This window comes from Aspergillus wentii (genome assembly GCF_001890725.1).
Source record: "Aspergillus wentii DTO 134E9 unplaced genomic scaffold ASPWEscaffold_2, whole genome shotgun sequence".
NCBI classification, from domain to species: Eukaryota; Fungi; Ascomycota; class Eurotiomycetes; order Eurotiales; family Aspergillaceae; genus Aspergillus; species Aspergillus wentii.
The window spans coordinates 4,457,482-4,471,101 of NW_024467833.1; the positions used below are offsets into that span (position 1 = coordinate 4,457,482).

At 49.3% G+C, this 13,620-nt stretch overlaps 6 protein-coding genes across 6 annotated transcripts; 4 read left to right on the forward strand and 2 right to left on the reverse strand.

Moving 5' to 3' along the window:
• Window positions 1-155: 155 nt before the first annotated feature.
• On the reverse strand, window positions 156-3,428 carry ASPWEDRAFT_37583 (calpain-like protease PalBory). Its single transcript, XM_040834719.1, has 4 exons — window positions 3,026-3,428; window positions 2,563-2,933; window positions 2,271-2,493; window positions 156-2,220 (listed from the first exon to the last, which is right to left on the reverse strand). Exons 1-4 carry the CDS (start codon window positions 3,074-3,076, stop codon window positions 295-297), a joined length of 2,571 nt encoding a protein of 856 aa, XP_040693421.1. The 5' UTR covers window positions 3,077-3,428; the 3' UTR covers window positions 156-294.
• On the forward strand, window positions 3,424-5,491 carry ASPWEDRAFT_37584 (putative peroxisomal carrier protein). Its single transcript, XM_040834720.1, has 4 exons — window positions 3,424-3,956; window positions 4,025-4,569; window positions 4,626-4,857; window positions 4,913-5,491. Exons 1-4 carry the CDS (start codon window positions 3,859-3,861, stop codon window positions 5,034-5,036), a joined length of 999 nt encoding a protein of 332 aa, XP_040693422.1. The 5' UTR covers window positions 3,424-3,858; the 3' UTR covers window positions 5,037-5,491.
• A 159-nt stretch (window positions 5,492-5,650) lies between these two features.
• ASPWEDRAFT_103172 (thermonuclease family protein) lies at window positions 5,651-6,607 on the forward strand (the record flags this gene model as incomplete). The annotated part of the gene is made up of 2 exons (XM_040827542.1): window positions 5,651-6,088; window positions 6,155-6,607. 2 exons carry the CDS (start codon window positions 5,651-5,653, stop codon window positions 6,605-6,607), a joined length of 891 nt encoding a protein of 296 aa, XP_040693423.1.
• A 328-nt stretch (window positions 6,608-6,935) lies between these two features.
• ASPWEDRAFT_105377 (adenylate kinase ADK2) lies at window positions 6,936-7,766 on the reverse strand (the record flags this gene model as incomplete). The annotated part of the gene is made up of 2 exons (XM_040827719.1): window positions 6,936-7,492; window positions 7,595-7,766. 2 exons carry the CDS (start codon window positions 7,764-7,766, stop codon window positions 6,936-6,938), a joined length of 729 nt encoding a protein of 242 aa, XP_040693424.1.
• A 759-nt stretch (window positions 7,767-8,525) lies between these two features.
• On the forward strand, window positions 8,526-10,134 carry ASPWEDRAFT_49643 (DNA primase subunit PRI2; the record flags this gene model as incomplete). The annotated part of the gene is made up of 3 exons (XM_040837305.1): window positions 8,526-8,715; window positions 8,768-9,318; window positions 9,373-10,134. 3 exons carry the CDS (start codon window positions 8,526-8,528, stop codon window positions 10,132-10,134), a joined length of 1,503 nt encoding a protein of 500 aa, XP_040693425.1.
• Window positions 10,135-10,925: 791 nt separating this feature from the next.
• On the forward strand, window positions 10,926-13,477 carry sec23 (GTPase-activating protein SEC23; the record flags this gene model as incomplete). The annotated part of the gene is made up of 6 exons (XM_040827652.1): window positions 10,926-11,018; window positions 11,076-11,206; window positions 11,260-11,554; window positions 11,608-12,081; window positions 12,132-13,229; window positions 13,280-13,477. 6 exons carry the CDS (start codon window positions 10,926-10,928, stop codon window positions 13,475-13,477), a joined length of 2,289 nt encoding a protein of 762 aa, XP_040693426.1.
• Window positions 13,478-13,620: the final 143 nt, after the last annotated feature.

Genomic DNA, 13,620 nt, shown 5'->3' on the forward strand with positions numbered 1-13,620 from the left:
CTTTCAAAGCGGGATGACGTTGGAGCTCTGCTTGGGATCGGCGTCTGTGCCGAGCGCCGCGGAGAACAGCGAATGCGTGCCGTTTTTAGGAAGCGAACAAACAGCTTCTTATATTATTTTTAAATCTTATTCTTTCATACATTAAATAAATGGAAGTAGACACTTATATTATTGCATATTCTACTCTAGAACGAAAATTCCTTACTGTGCCTCTCGACACAATCCATCTGTCATTATTTATCATCAGTCATAGACCAGTTCCGTATGAAATCCTCAAAACAATAAGACATATCGTCAAGCATCTTCAACTATCCATTCCCCAATCTCAACTCGTTCCTCTGCCAAAGCTTCGACTTCAAAATGATCCTCGACCTGTCCACCAAGTCCTCCAATCCGTTCAATGACAATCCATACTCCACCGCTGTGTTCAAATCCCGGTTGCAAGTCAAAGTCGTCAACCCGGATTCCAGATATCGCATCACTATGAGCTCCATCTTCAGAAGTTGCCATAATCTCTTTGTATGGGCCTTGGCCTAGTTCTACAGTCATCAACACCGGTGAAGGCCCAACAGGACGACTACCAATTATGGACAGCCTGCTGCGCGCAATAAGCTTGATCCGTGTCAGTCGCGGCACCTGCAAGGGGGCCAGCATTCTGTCCTTCCCTGGAGGTAGAACACCAATGTCCGAAATTACCGCTCGCCGTCCTGCTGACTCTGGCGCAAGTGGTTTTACTTCACACGGGATTTTGGAAGAGACCCAAAGAGTGAATCGGCTAAGTTGATCCGGAGCAAAGGTAGAGCAGACAATAGTATATATGCCCTTATCTAAAGCCTTCGCCTCGACAAGAGCACCGCCACGACGGTAGTCACCACTATCACCGATGATGTCGCGGCTTTGTACTCTCGATATGCGCTTGCCATTTGACCAGAACAGCTTGGCGTGGATGGCTATCTCTGTTTCAGAGCATTCCAGCAGGATAGACAAATCCGTCGGTTCGGATATCTTGAGGCTGAATTGCGGGTTGAAGGAATAACGAGCAGATTCCGCATTACCGCCCGCTGTCGAAAGTGTCCAACTCCCATGCTTCTTGGTCACGCACGTATGTTTGTCTTTCGAATGAGCAAGATGCACAGGGGAAGTGGAAAAGGCAGATAATGTAAAACTTTGGCTCAAGGAGGGCAACGATTGTTCTGAGATCACCGCAGTGTAAGTCGTCTTGGGAGGCATCTCAAGCCTCATGAGGGTATTGGGTGAGTCCACATAAGGTCCACGATGGAGAGCACCATCCGTTAGAGAGACCCTTTTCCCATCTGCCTTGAAGACATATATGCTTATGAATCCCGATTCTCCATTCCCTGGGAACGAATGGCTAGAGATCGGAGATCGAGTTCGCTCAGTCGTTCTAAAATGTTTGCCGAGAAGTAGCCAGACGGTACCTCCCATTTCAGTGGATATTGCGAACTGGGGGTTCTTGACAAAACAGCCCGTGATACCTCTCCCACTGGAGAGATCCCATGTAAAGTGGATATCCTCGCGGTGCTTGAACAGTCCCGGGTTCCAATTGAGGTAGAGATTCTCAAAATTCTGACCGACTCTTTCAAAGTCCATCCAAAAGGTTCCCGGGGCAAGGGACATTAAGTCATGCGCTGACTCTGTCGATTCAGATCTAAAATCGGTGGCTCTCTGCACAGGCTCTTCTCCAGCCCAGGGGTTTTTCACCAGCATTTGGCGACGTCCGTTGGACTCATTCATCTCCAGGATAACATAATCATGCTCGCTAACAAGGCCTAGTCCTTGCTGCTCCCTCTCGGTGAGTTTCCCCGTGCCAATAGTCAACAGAACATCACCATAGTGGAAGGCTTTGAACAATCGCTTCCAGAGTTGTTCATAAGTCACATCCTCATGATGCAGGAATACTTGCTCGGGAATCCAACCTGTTAAGACCCACAAATCGGTGCCAGAATTGCTTCCTGGGAAATCATATCCTCCCCGGAGCTTTAGGTACGCTTTTTCTACAAGGGCAGGCCACAGAAAATTAGGGTTATTTCGGTCAATCACATGAAGTGATCTTGAGGTTTTGGACGAGGGTAGCCGATCATCTATGACAACCTTCCGAAAACACCCGTTGAAATAGAAACAAAAGATGTATTTCCCAGAAGGTGAAAGCATGGAATCTACCTCTTCGTCTTGGCAGGGGTAGATCACTGGGAGAAGATGCTATTTTCATCAGCCACGCAAAGAACCACAATAGCACAGGAGCACCATACCTTGCCCAAGCCACGTTCAGCCCTTGATACTGTGGCACAGAGACTCGCAACAACCGAGCAGTCCGTCAAAACATCTTGTACGAGATCGGTCTTCCCCGAAACGGCCATTACTGGGGTTTTCACGTCCTCGTCTTCCACAATCTCAAACAGCAGGTCTCGGGGTCTTTTCCAGCCCCCAAATATTTTTCTTTGTAGACTAGAAAGGTGAAGATCGGGCTCATCTCTAATTCCAGTCAGAAGATGTCTTCATTACAAACTCACAACAGCAATCGCTATAATTTTTCAGACATACGTAAACAGCCTGTTTCCCCGGTCCTGCTCGAATTCTTCTGGGCTGGGAGAGCTGACCCATGGTGGGAAAATAAAACCATTCAGTTTTGCTCCTTCGAGAAGAATGATTTCCTCACGGGTTGTGAGCTTTCGTGTTGATACCGGTGTCCGTAGCCCGGGCGCATTGTTGTCACCTGCTGTGGACTTCCAGTTCTTGGTCTCCTTGATCCTCTCTGCTCTGGTAAGCAATTCTTTGCATTTTGCGTCTAATTTCTGTTTGTCTTTCGGAGCAGTAGTCAATTTCAAAGCTCTCATATAGTGTTCAGTCGCATTGATAGCAGCCTCCAAAGCCTGTGTCTGAGACGTAGCAGTGGATACATCCCGTTCGGCTTTCTGGCTCCTAGTTAGTCAGAAGAACCCCGCTGATCCGAGATAATTGGGGGGGGGGGGGGGGGGGGGGGGGGGGGGGAGAAGAAGCTAAATACCAAAGCCTGAGCAAGCAAGGACTTTTGCATCGAAATGCCGGGATTCGACATTCTGACCCCGATGACCACGGCAGTTATGAATCGAGGGATGCGCGACTAGGATCGCCACTGTCACACTTTGGGGTCTGTCCCCGCAATGGTCGTACAGACACCAGTTGAGCAACACTAGCTATCAAACAGACATAGTGCTGCTGCTTAGGTTATCCGAGCCCCGTGATTTCTCCGAGCTGGATAATTCCGAGTGTGTTGAAGTAAATTCCGGGGTCAATTCCAGCCAAGTGATGACGATATGGGACAGATACCAATTAGAGTGCAATCAGGACCTTCACTTTGAGTTTCAAATGACCCCAATATCCAGTTAATTAGTCAGGATTGATGATGCAGGTCGGCGGCGAGGGGCGGGAATAGAGACTGTGAATGTCAGTGGAAGGGTCGGCTGGTGCAAATGGCCGACAAGATGCCTCGGTTCCTTTCGTCATCCGGTGATCGGCTGCGCCGAGGTGCTCTGATCTGGGAAATCTACCTGCTACTAGTAATATTGCGAGGACTCTGTTTCCTTCACGCCGTGTGCCGGCTTTCTTTGTGATCTCGTTGGCATATTCTCCATCTTTCTCTCTCCTTTCTTGCTCCTTCATTATCTTTCCAAATTCATCGATTTGCTCCTTTGTCCCTCTCTAAAGCCGTGCGCTTTTAGTTGACACCCTTAGGACCCCGCCCGGCTTTTTTTTTTATTTTTAATCGGCCGGTCTCTTCAGTCCCTACGGGGCTCTTCTTATTTCGCTTCTTCACCTAATTATATATTATCACTAAGGCAAATTGCCTTGTTATAAATAATGACTGGTCAATCAAAGCCGCTTTCGCCATGGGGTAGCGCTGTTGCGGGTGCAACTGGCGCAGTTCTCGCAAATGCTGCGGTGTACCCCCTGGACTTGTATGTGACAAGTCGAGCCCGAGGAATCAGGTGGAATTCGCAGGCTAACTTTTCGTTACGATATGCAGGGTCAAGACGAAACTCCAAGTTCAAGTGAAAGCCGCAAACGACTCGAAAGACGAAGCGAAAGACCCTCACTATGAATCGACCATAGATGCTATCAATAAGATTGTGGAAAGCGAGGGTGTCAGTGGCCTGTACTCTGGTATTGCAGGATCGCTATTAGGAGTTGCATCCACCAACTTTGCGTACTTCTATTGGTACAGCGTCGTCCGGACTATCTACATGGCATCAAACCGAGTACCCAAGCCCCCCGGTACTGCTGTCGAGCTCAGTCTGGGTGCAGTCGCGGGCGCAGTCGCCCAAATTTTCACAATCCCGGTCGCTGTTATTACGACAAGACAACAGACACAACCGAAGGATGATAAGAAGGGTTTGATTGAAACTGGAAAGGAGGTTATCGACAGTGAAGATGGCTGGTCTGGCTTGTGGAGAGGTCTCAAGGCTAGTTTAATCCTCGTTGTCAACCCAGCCATCACATACGGAGCCTATCAACGATTGAAGGACGTCATTTTCCCTGGAAAGAACAACCTAAAGCCCTGGGAGGCTTTCCGTGAGTGGCGCCAATAGCCCCTGTTAATCTGAATATCCCGCTAATCAATATCTTAGTTTTGGGCGCCATGTCCAAGGCTCTAGCCACTATTGCAACTCAGCCTTTGATTGTTGCCAAGGTTGGCCTTCAATCTCGGCCACCTCCGGGCCGCAAGCCATTCAAGAGCTTCGGTGAGGTCATGCGTTATATTGTTGACAATGAAGGCCTGCTTGCCTTGTTCAAGGGCATTGGACCACAGATCGTCAAGGGACTTCTGGTACAGGGATTGCTGATGATGACAAAGGAGAGGTATGTTTATCAATCATTCCAGAAAACAGTAATTGCAAGTATTAACTAACGATAGGATGGAACTTCTATTCATTGCCCTTTTTGCATATCTGCGGAAGATCAAAGAACAAAAACTGAAGAAGGCCGTCGACAGCGCCGCATCGAAGGCCAAAACAAGTCTCCCGGCGACCTTGAAATAAATTTGTCTATGACATAACTATTCATCGGATCCATTCTTTGATTTATATGACTATTTTTCGTTTACTCAGGCGCAAGGGCTGAAACTTATCGAGCTTCATTCTATCTCATGTTTTCTTTGTATATGTCTTCTTCTGGGAGGGAGACGGTCATGATGCTATAATAGAACATACAGTATACTATTCCTCAGGCTTATTACCAGGATAGCCCTGTACACTCTGAACAATGATCCCACGGTTTTAGCAATGATCAGTCACTTTTATTTGAAGACAAGGATAAAGGAACGTTGTGGAGTCTGATCTACATCAATCTCACAGGGTTCTTTCAAGACACAGAGCTTGTTCCACATTCTTTGTCTGACGACTGGTAAAAATAGCTGCTTCAGTTCTTTTAATATCATCAATCAGTGTCTTCTTTTGGATAAAAAGACCCATAATGCGCCGTATATAGCTCCGACTATGTAAACCTAGGCCATCCTCCGCCAAGACAAACACGCTTTTGACCGACAACGCCGAGGTATTACTTTTCCAACTATTGCCATTGCTACAAATCTACCTTACAACCCAACCTCAACCCATTCGGGTTGCCTTTCATCCTTTCAAATCATTCAGCCGTCATGCGATGGCCGCCATGGGCTTCCGAATCGCCGCGCACCGCGAGCTCCGATGAGCACTCCACAAGCTCAATTTTCTCTTCCTCTTCCTCCTCCTCCTCCGCCCCCGCTTCATCAAGCTCGAGAAATTGGAACGACGCACTCAATGGAATTGACTGGGCTGCATTCACAGAGCCGTCGACGATCTTCCCCACATGCATCTTGACTGGTGGAATCCTAGGCGCGGTGTACATCCACCGCCGCTTTCTGCGCCGTATTCCTGACGCCACGAGCATCTCGCCTTCGCACTTCCGTAACAGGAGTCTCTACGGGCAGGTTACGAGTGTCGGTGATGGCGACGGCTTCAGACTATACCATACACCCGGCGGAAGACTTGGTGGATGGGGATGGCTGCCGTGGAAAAAGGTCCCGACAACTAGGAAAGAGCTGAAGGACAAAACCGTGCGTGGAACTTTTTCTCCCCTTCACTTGAGTACAGACAATTGACATATATCAATCTTCTTATAGGTTTCTATTCGTCTGGCTGGTGTAGACGCCCCCGAACGCGCACACTTTGGACGCCCAGAACAGCCATTTGCCCGCGAAGCTCATACCTGGCTAACCTCATACCTCCTCAACCGCAGCGTGCGAGCCTACATCCATCGTCCGGATCAGTACCAGCGTGCGGTAGCCAGCGTATACGTGCGACGGGCGTTTGACTTTCCGATTCCGTTCCGCCGTCGGGACGTGTCGTACGAGATGCTAAAGCGCGGACTGGCGACGGTTTACGAGGCGAAATCGGGGTCGGAATTTGGTGGGGAGAAAAAGGAGCGCAAATACAGGAAGATCGAAGATTGGGCAAAGCGGAAAGGAAAGGGGCTGTGGAAGGATTATCGGCGGAAGGGTGATCAGTGGGAAAGTCCTAGGGCTTATAAGACACGGATGGGAATGGGTGAACCGACAGATGCAGATAAAAAATAAGGGTCGGTGGGCATATATCTGGTTTCCCTGTCTTTTACGGGAATGATTGGTATATTTTCAGGCCTTCGGTGGAGGTTACTTTCCTTGTCGATGATACCACATAGAATGCTTGCATTACAAGAACTACATATCTTCTAGCTTGTTCCTGTATGATGTATATATATTATATTCAATAATCATTATCAGCCCGGTTAAGACCAGGGCAAGGCCTCCATAGTCCAGGCCTGTAAGCTAACGAAATTCCTCTGAGTCTGGGCATATATGGAAATAATACAGGTGGTGAAGTAAGATATGCAAAAGCACAAAATATCCGCCGAGAATCGCGTCTCTAGCAAAATTTGCGCTCGATCTCGGCGTAAATCTGTGGGGTAATTTCATCACTGGTGTTACCCTCAACACGCCAGAGACAGCCCTTGCGCTCATAATGCTCAAGGAGCGCCTTGCTGGTTTCCTCAAACTTGTTGAGTCGCTGCTTCCATGTATCTACCGAATCATCCTGTCTTTGCACCAAAGGCTCGCCGGTGATATCATCCTTGCCGGAAACTTTGGGGGCATTGAAGCTTGTGTTGTATACCCTCCCCGAGGCTTCATGTACCCAGCGCGACCCAATTCGAGATAGAATGACAGATGGTGGCGTAATTAGATAGATAACGAAGTTTACTGGGACGAGCGTATCCAAGCTTGCTGCTTGAGTAGCGGTACGAGGGAAACCGTCGAGGATGAAAGATGCGGAGGAAGATATCGAGGGGGCTTGAGAGGAGGCGGCTTTATTGGACAGTGATGATGGGAACCAGCCCTTTGTTTTGAATTCGGAAGATATAAGATCGAGAATCATCGAATCGGGAACCAGGTTGCCTGACTGCATTGCAGCCTCTGCTTCAATGCCTGTGGGTGAAGAATTCGTTAGCACCGCTTCCGCTGGAGGGTAGTGGTGGTGGTTTGCACGCGCAAATCCGAGTCAACATTGGATGGAACAAAATCGCATACCTAATGGAGTCTTCCTGCGAACATTTTCCCGCAATAAATCCCCCGAGCTTATCGATGCTAATTGTGGAAATCGGGTGAGGAGTCTTTCTTTCTGCGTTCCTTTTCCTACACCAGGGGCACCGATGAGGATGATACGCGCAGCCTTTTGAAGCTGCCTGGTCACGGATGACATAGTTTGCTGCTAATTTTTCTTCTTCTTGCTCTCGTAATTCTTCTCGGTTTCGTGGTTCGTGGTGTATGGCCCAAGCGCAAGAATCTAGCGGTTGCGGTTTGGTGTAGCGTGGTCTTTACGATGGGGGATAAAGGACGGGAAAGGACGACGGAAAGATTATCTGATCTTCATTTTGACTGTTATTTCGAAGGGCTTGCAGGTAAATATCAGGTTTGGATCAAAGACAGAAGCAATGTGGAGAGAGATGATTGCTCAGGTGATGCATCAATATCTGCATTTGATCACCGCGAAAAAAGATTGGGGAAGCAAGATTATTCTGTGGGGTATCAGTCAGGTTCTTTCCGGGCGCCGGTGAGCGGAGTGATGGGGGCTTCTCCGACGGGGATCAACAGCGCCGGGATTACTATGGGCGGGCAGATAAGAGGGCATGTAAGGGCCCCTAGGGTCTTGTGAGCAATGGCTACCGTATGGAGAGAGACAACGAAAACTTTTACAGCTCTATATACTACTCTGCATAATATCACATGCTGTGTTGACACTTTTCTTACTCCGCACTGTCAATAATCATACTTTCGTGGAGTCCCTCGGTTCGCGACCTGGTCACCTGCTAATCACGTGATATTGGCTAATGACGCGCGCGGTGGAGCGCGTCGCGCGTCGGTTCGTGGAAGTGGAAGATGGCTAGAGAGAAACTTTGATATCTTCAAACAGCAGGCAGGCCACGAAGTGATATAGTCATTTGTTTTGCTGCGGGACAACATGATTCGACAGGACTTTCATAGAATTGATCCCAAGAGGAGGACGACTCTTGATCACAAGAAGAAGCAGTTTGCAGCGCCCTCATACAAGCAGCAGGACTACCCGCACCGTTTGAACTTTTATGATGTCCCTCCAGTTGCAGAGATAACACTTGAACAATTTGAACAATGGGCCATTGACAGACTAAAGAGTATGTATCCTCGATCTTGGCTTTGTCTCTATCAACTGATTTATGATGGCAGTTCTGGCTGAAATCGAGGCCTGTTCTTATCGAAACAAGTCGGCTGCTGAGACGGCATCGCATCTTACCCCTCTCATTCAAAAATTCCTTCCTTTGTCCTCCAACACATCATCTTCCTCGGGTGCCGCAGACCAGCGATTGAAAAATGAACGCCAAAAAGATCATTATTCACACTTCATCCTTCGATTGGCGTTCTCGGCCACCGAAGACCTCCGCCGGCGATTCGCACGCGCAGAGACTATGCTCTTCCGATTCCGGTTCCAACAAGACGACTCGAAAGAGAAGCGGGCTTTCATTGAGAGCCTCAACCTAGACTGGGAACCAGTCAGTGACGAGGAGAGGCGGGGAGTTGCTGAACATTTGGTTGCTGCCACACCTGGTTTGCGTCGCGCGGATGAAGAGACTTGGTACAAGGTGGACTGGGAGAGAGTACCTGAGCTGGTCGAACGACGATCCGTTTACATGCACAGAGGAAAGGCTTATGTTCCTGGAAGAGAGCAATTGAGTATGATCATTGCGGAATTCACCGCACGATTGGAACGTGCTCTCGAGGTATGTCGAATTCTGCGTGTTGGTTCCTCCGGGCTTAGAACTAATCATTGCTAGCTCACGAGTCGAGCTCTACCGCGCCTGGACGAAGACGACCGGTTGACTCCAATCTTGAATCATCTATCTAAGAACTTCGGTAGCGCAGAATCTGTGTACACGGAGGGCGAAGGGTTCGTTGATGGGGCACCAATCACTGCAGGTGCCATTGACCATCTTTCTCAGCACTTCCCACTCTGCATGCGCAGCTTGCACATGTCATTGCGCAAGAACAACCATCTGAAGCACTACGGTCGTCTTCAATACACCTTGTTTCTGAAGGGAATTGGTCTGTCCCTAGAGGAGTGTATTCTCTTCTGGCGTCAGTCCTTCAAGGGCTTTACGGATGACGAATTCAACTCTCGATACAAGTACAACGTCCGCCACGCTTATGGTGATGTGGGTGGTGATGTAAATCGCAGAGGCCGAGGATACCCTCCCTACTCATGCCAAAAAATCCTCAATGATTCAAACGCTAGTGTTGGCCAGACCCATGGGTGCCCGTATCGCCATTTCTCTGTCGATAACCTCCTGGGACTTCTTCAGGCGACAGGTGTCAATGATAGAGAAGTGCTACGCGGAGTGCGAGAGGATGTCGAGAAAACCCGGTATCATATCGCTTGCAACAGAGTTTTCGAGTGGGCGCACAAGGGTGACATCAAGAGAGTCAAGGAAGACGGGTCTTGGAGCCAGACGGATCTCGACACAATCGTCCACCCGAACACTTACTTCAAGCGCAGCTACCTGCTGAAGCAGATGGGCAAAGCCCCCAGAGACTCTTAGGCAGCTGTGATGACATAGGTTCCACGAAGCTACGCGTCCTTGCTCTCCTTTTTTGATGATTTTTTGGGAGGTCGATCCAGGCGTTTGGGTTTGGAGCTCTGGTGTTTTAGCGACTCGAACATTGCGAAGGCACTGTCCAAGCTACTAGATAGAAATTGTTTGCATGTATAAATTTAATCATTGGGAAACAGTATTGGATACTGAATCTACGCCATGGTAAAATCTAGTCCAAAGGAATACGCCGAAATAAAAATAAATAAGTAGGAGAAAGAACTGTAACCACTGCTGATTCCCGGATTATCCAAAAGGATCTGAACGACCTTTCAAAGCCAGGTGCCCAGCGACGGGTCAAGTCATTCTTCGCTCGACTCGAAAACAACTTCATCATTGATTGACAGAAGTTGTCGACAGCAATAAAATCACTGATGTTGCCGGCGGCAAAATTTTGAAGAAATTTGAAGAAGAAAAGAAGAGGTTGTGCAGAGAGGAGCCGAAATTTAAAGGCCCGCACTAGTGGCTCGTACGGGAAGCGGCAGCGACCAAAGATGCTGCAACCTGGCCTTATGCCACAGCAGCGGTTCACACAACATACTCCCTGATCGATCTACGTCTAGTCTCTGGACAACAGTCGTTGGGTTTGCCCTTTTTGAAACAAGATTATGCTACGGGCAGACCTCTCGATTATATATTCCGTGGTGCAATAGACAGATTTTCCCTGTTCCGCCTCTTCAACGCATTCGAGCCCCTCTCATATCACGACCCAACGTACCGAACCCCCATCCGACAACAACATGGACTACGAAGCGCTCAAGGACCAATGGAGCGATGTCGAGGATCGCGATGGCATCAGACTCAGTTGGAACACGTTTCCAAGCTCCCGCATGGTTGGTGCTTTTTGTTATCTGGTGTTTATGGACTCTATTTACTAAGTCATACAACAGGAAGCCTCCCGCCTGGTCGTCCCCATTGGTGCCGTCTATACCCCCCTCAAGGAAAAGGTCGATGCTCCATTGCTACAATACGAACCAGTGACTTGTAAACAGCCTTGCCGGGCTGTTCTCAACCCCTATGCGTATGTGATGGCCTCTCTTCGACCGTGTTCCACCCTTGGCTGACAGTACTTAGCAATGTCGACGTCCGAGCCCGGATTTGGATATGCCCCTTTTGTCTTATGCGCAACCCTCTTCCTCCTCACTACAAGGATATTACGGAAAATGCGATACCCCCAGAACTTCACCCCCAGAGCACTACGATCGAGTACCAATTGGCACGTCCCGCTCCCGCACCCCCGATCTTCGTGTACGTCGTTGATACCTGCCAAGAGGAAGATAGCATGAAGGCTTTGAAGGATTCTTTGATCATGAGCTTGTCATTGCTGCCGCCTAATGCGTTGGTTGGATTGATTACATTTGGTACAATGGTAGGGATTGCATAGGAGCTCCGGTGGGGTTGGTTATTGACCTCGGTATACAGGCACAAGTCCACGAGCTCGGATACACCGAGTGCGCCAAGTCGTATGTGTTTAGAGGAAGCAAGGATTACGCTGCTAAGCAAGTTCAAGAGATGCTTGGTCTTCTTGCGCCTGGCTTGCGCCCGAACATGCCCCAGCAGCCCGTCCGCCCGCCTCTTGGTCCTGCGGCACGATTCCTCCTCCCCGTTCAGCAAGCCGAATTCCAGATCACCAACGTCCTCGAACAGCTGCAGCGTGACCCATGGCCAGTTGCGAACGACAAGCGAGCACTCAGATGTACCGGTGTTGCCCTCAGTGTTGCGGTTGGTTTGATGGAGACTTCCTTCCAGAATGCCGGTGGCCGCATTATGGTCTTCACAAGTGGTGCTGCTACCGAGGGTCCGGGCCATGTTGTTGGACCCGAGTTGAAGGAACCGATCCGTTCTCACCACGACATTGATCGGGACAACATCAAGTACTACAAGAAGGCCGTTAAGGTACGTTTTGATGATACCTTACAAGGGCCCGTTTATACTAATTATCTCAGTTCTATGACAACCTGGCCAAGCGCGCTGCGGGTAATGGACATGTCGTCGATATCTTTGCCGGATGTCTTGACCAAGTTGGTCTTCTGGAAATGAAGAACCTCTCCAACTACACTGGTGGTCATATGCTTCTCACAGACAGCTTTACATCCTCCCAATTCAAGCAATCTTTTGTCAGAGTGTTTGACAAGGACGCAAATGACAACCTACTCATGGGCTTCAATGCATCGCTTGAGGTTCTCACTACCAAGGAGCTCAAGGTCACAGGACTCATTGGTCATGCAGTTTCATTGAACAAGAAGTCTAGCTCCGTCGGCGAGACAGAGTGCGGTATCGGCAACACTTGCGCGTGGAAGATGTGCGGAATTGACCCTGCTTCAAGCTACGGTGTTTACTTCGAGATCGCAAACCAGGGCGGGCCTGCAGCCGTACAACCAGGTCCTCAAAGAGGAATGATGCAGTTCCTGACTTACTACCAGCATGCTTCCGGACATTACCATCTCAGAGTCACAACTGTTGCACGGAATCTGAGTGGCCCTGCCGGTGACCCGACACTCGCCCAGTCGTTCGATCAAGAAGCCGCTGCCGTGCTTATGGCGCGTATTGCTGTTTTCAAGGCGGAGGTTGATGACGGTCCTGATGTGTTGAGATGGGTTGACCGCATGCTCATCAGGCTCTGCTCTCGCTTTGCGGACTACCGCAAGGATGATCCGACATCATTCCGCCTCGAGAAGAACTTCACCCTCTACCCTCAGTTCATGTTCCACCTCCGGAGAAGTCAGTTCTTGCAGTTCTTCAACAACTCGCCTGATGAGACAGCTTTCTACAGACATGTTCTCAACCACGAGGATGTTGGTGACTCCCTTATCATGATTCAGCCCACGCTGGATTCGTACTCTTTGGAGCACGAGGGAAGCCAACCGGTTCTTTTGGACTCGGCTTCTATCCAACCCTCCCACATTCTTCTCCTGGACACCTTCTTCCACATTCTTATCTTCCACGGAGAGACAATCGCGGAATGGCGCAAGGCTGGCTACCAGGACCAAGAGGGCTATGAGAACTTGAAGGTGCTTCTCGAATCGCCCAAGGAGGATGCTAGGGTTTGTTCACCCATACCTAATAACAAAGCTGAGCTAATTATTTTTCGCAGGAACTGATTGCCGATCGATTCCCACTGCCCCGTTTCATTGTTTGTGATGCTGGTGGCTCCCAGGCACGTTTCCTTTTGTCCAAGCTCAACCCCTCCACAACACACACATCAGGAGGGTACGGCGGCGGTGTTTCATCTCAGACCATTTTCACCGATGATGTCTCGCTGCAAACCTTTATGGATCATCTGATGAAGTAAGCAAACCCCGCACTCCACCGAATCTCTTAAACGATGCTAATATGTGTCTAGACTTGCGGTTTCCGGAACCAGCTAGATCTGACGAGGTAATGAGAGCAAAGGGCGGTCTGACGTCGGTCCTCCGGTCGTTTGTATCTTTAGCG

What these genes read in the sequence shown, in the direction of transcription:
- ASPWEDRAFT_37584 (XM_040834720.1), top strand. Translation starts at nt 3,859, where the DNA reads ATGACTGGTCAATCAAAGCCGCTTTCGCCATGGGGTAGCGCTGTTGCG. An exon ending in AAAGCCCTGGGAGGCTTTCC is followed by an intron (nt 4,570 to 4,625) that starts GTGAGTGGCGCC and finishes TCAATATCTTAG; the next exon opens with TTTTGGGCGCCATGTCCAAG. An exon ending in CTGATGATGACAAAGGAGAG is followed by an intron (nt 4,858 to 4,912) that starts GTATGTTTATCA and finishes AACTAACGATAG; the next exon opens with GATGGAACTTCTATTCATTG.
- ASPWEDRAFT_37583 (XM_040834719.1), bottom strand. Translation starts at nt 3,076, where the DNA reads ATGTCGAATCCCGGCATTTCGATGCAAAAGTCCTTGCTTGCTCAGGCT. An exon ending in CCTTGCTTGCTCAGGCTTTG is followed by an intron (nt 2,934 to 3,025) that starts GTATTTAGCTTC and finishes ACTAGGAGCCAG; the next exon opens with AAAGCCGAACGGGATGTATC. An exon ending in CGGGGAAACAGGCTGTTTAC is followed by an intron (nt 2,494 to 2,562) that starts GTATGTCTGAAA and finishes GACTGGAATTAG; the next exon opens with AGATGAGCCCGATCTTCACC.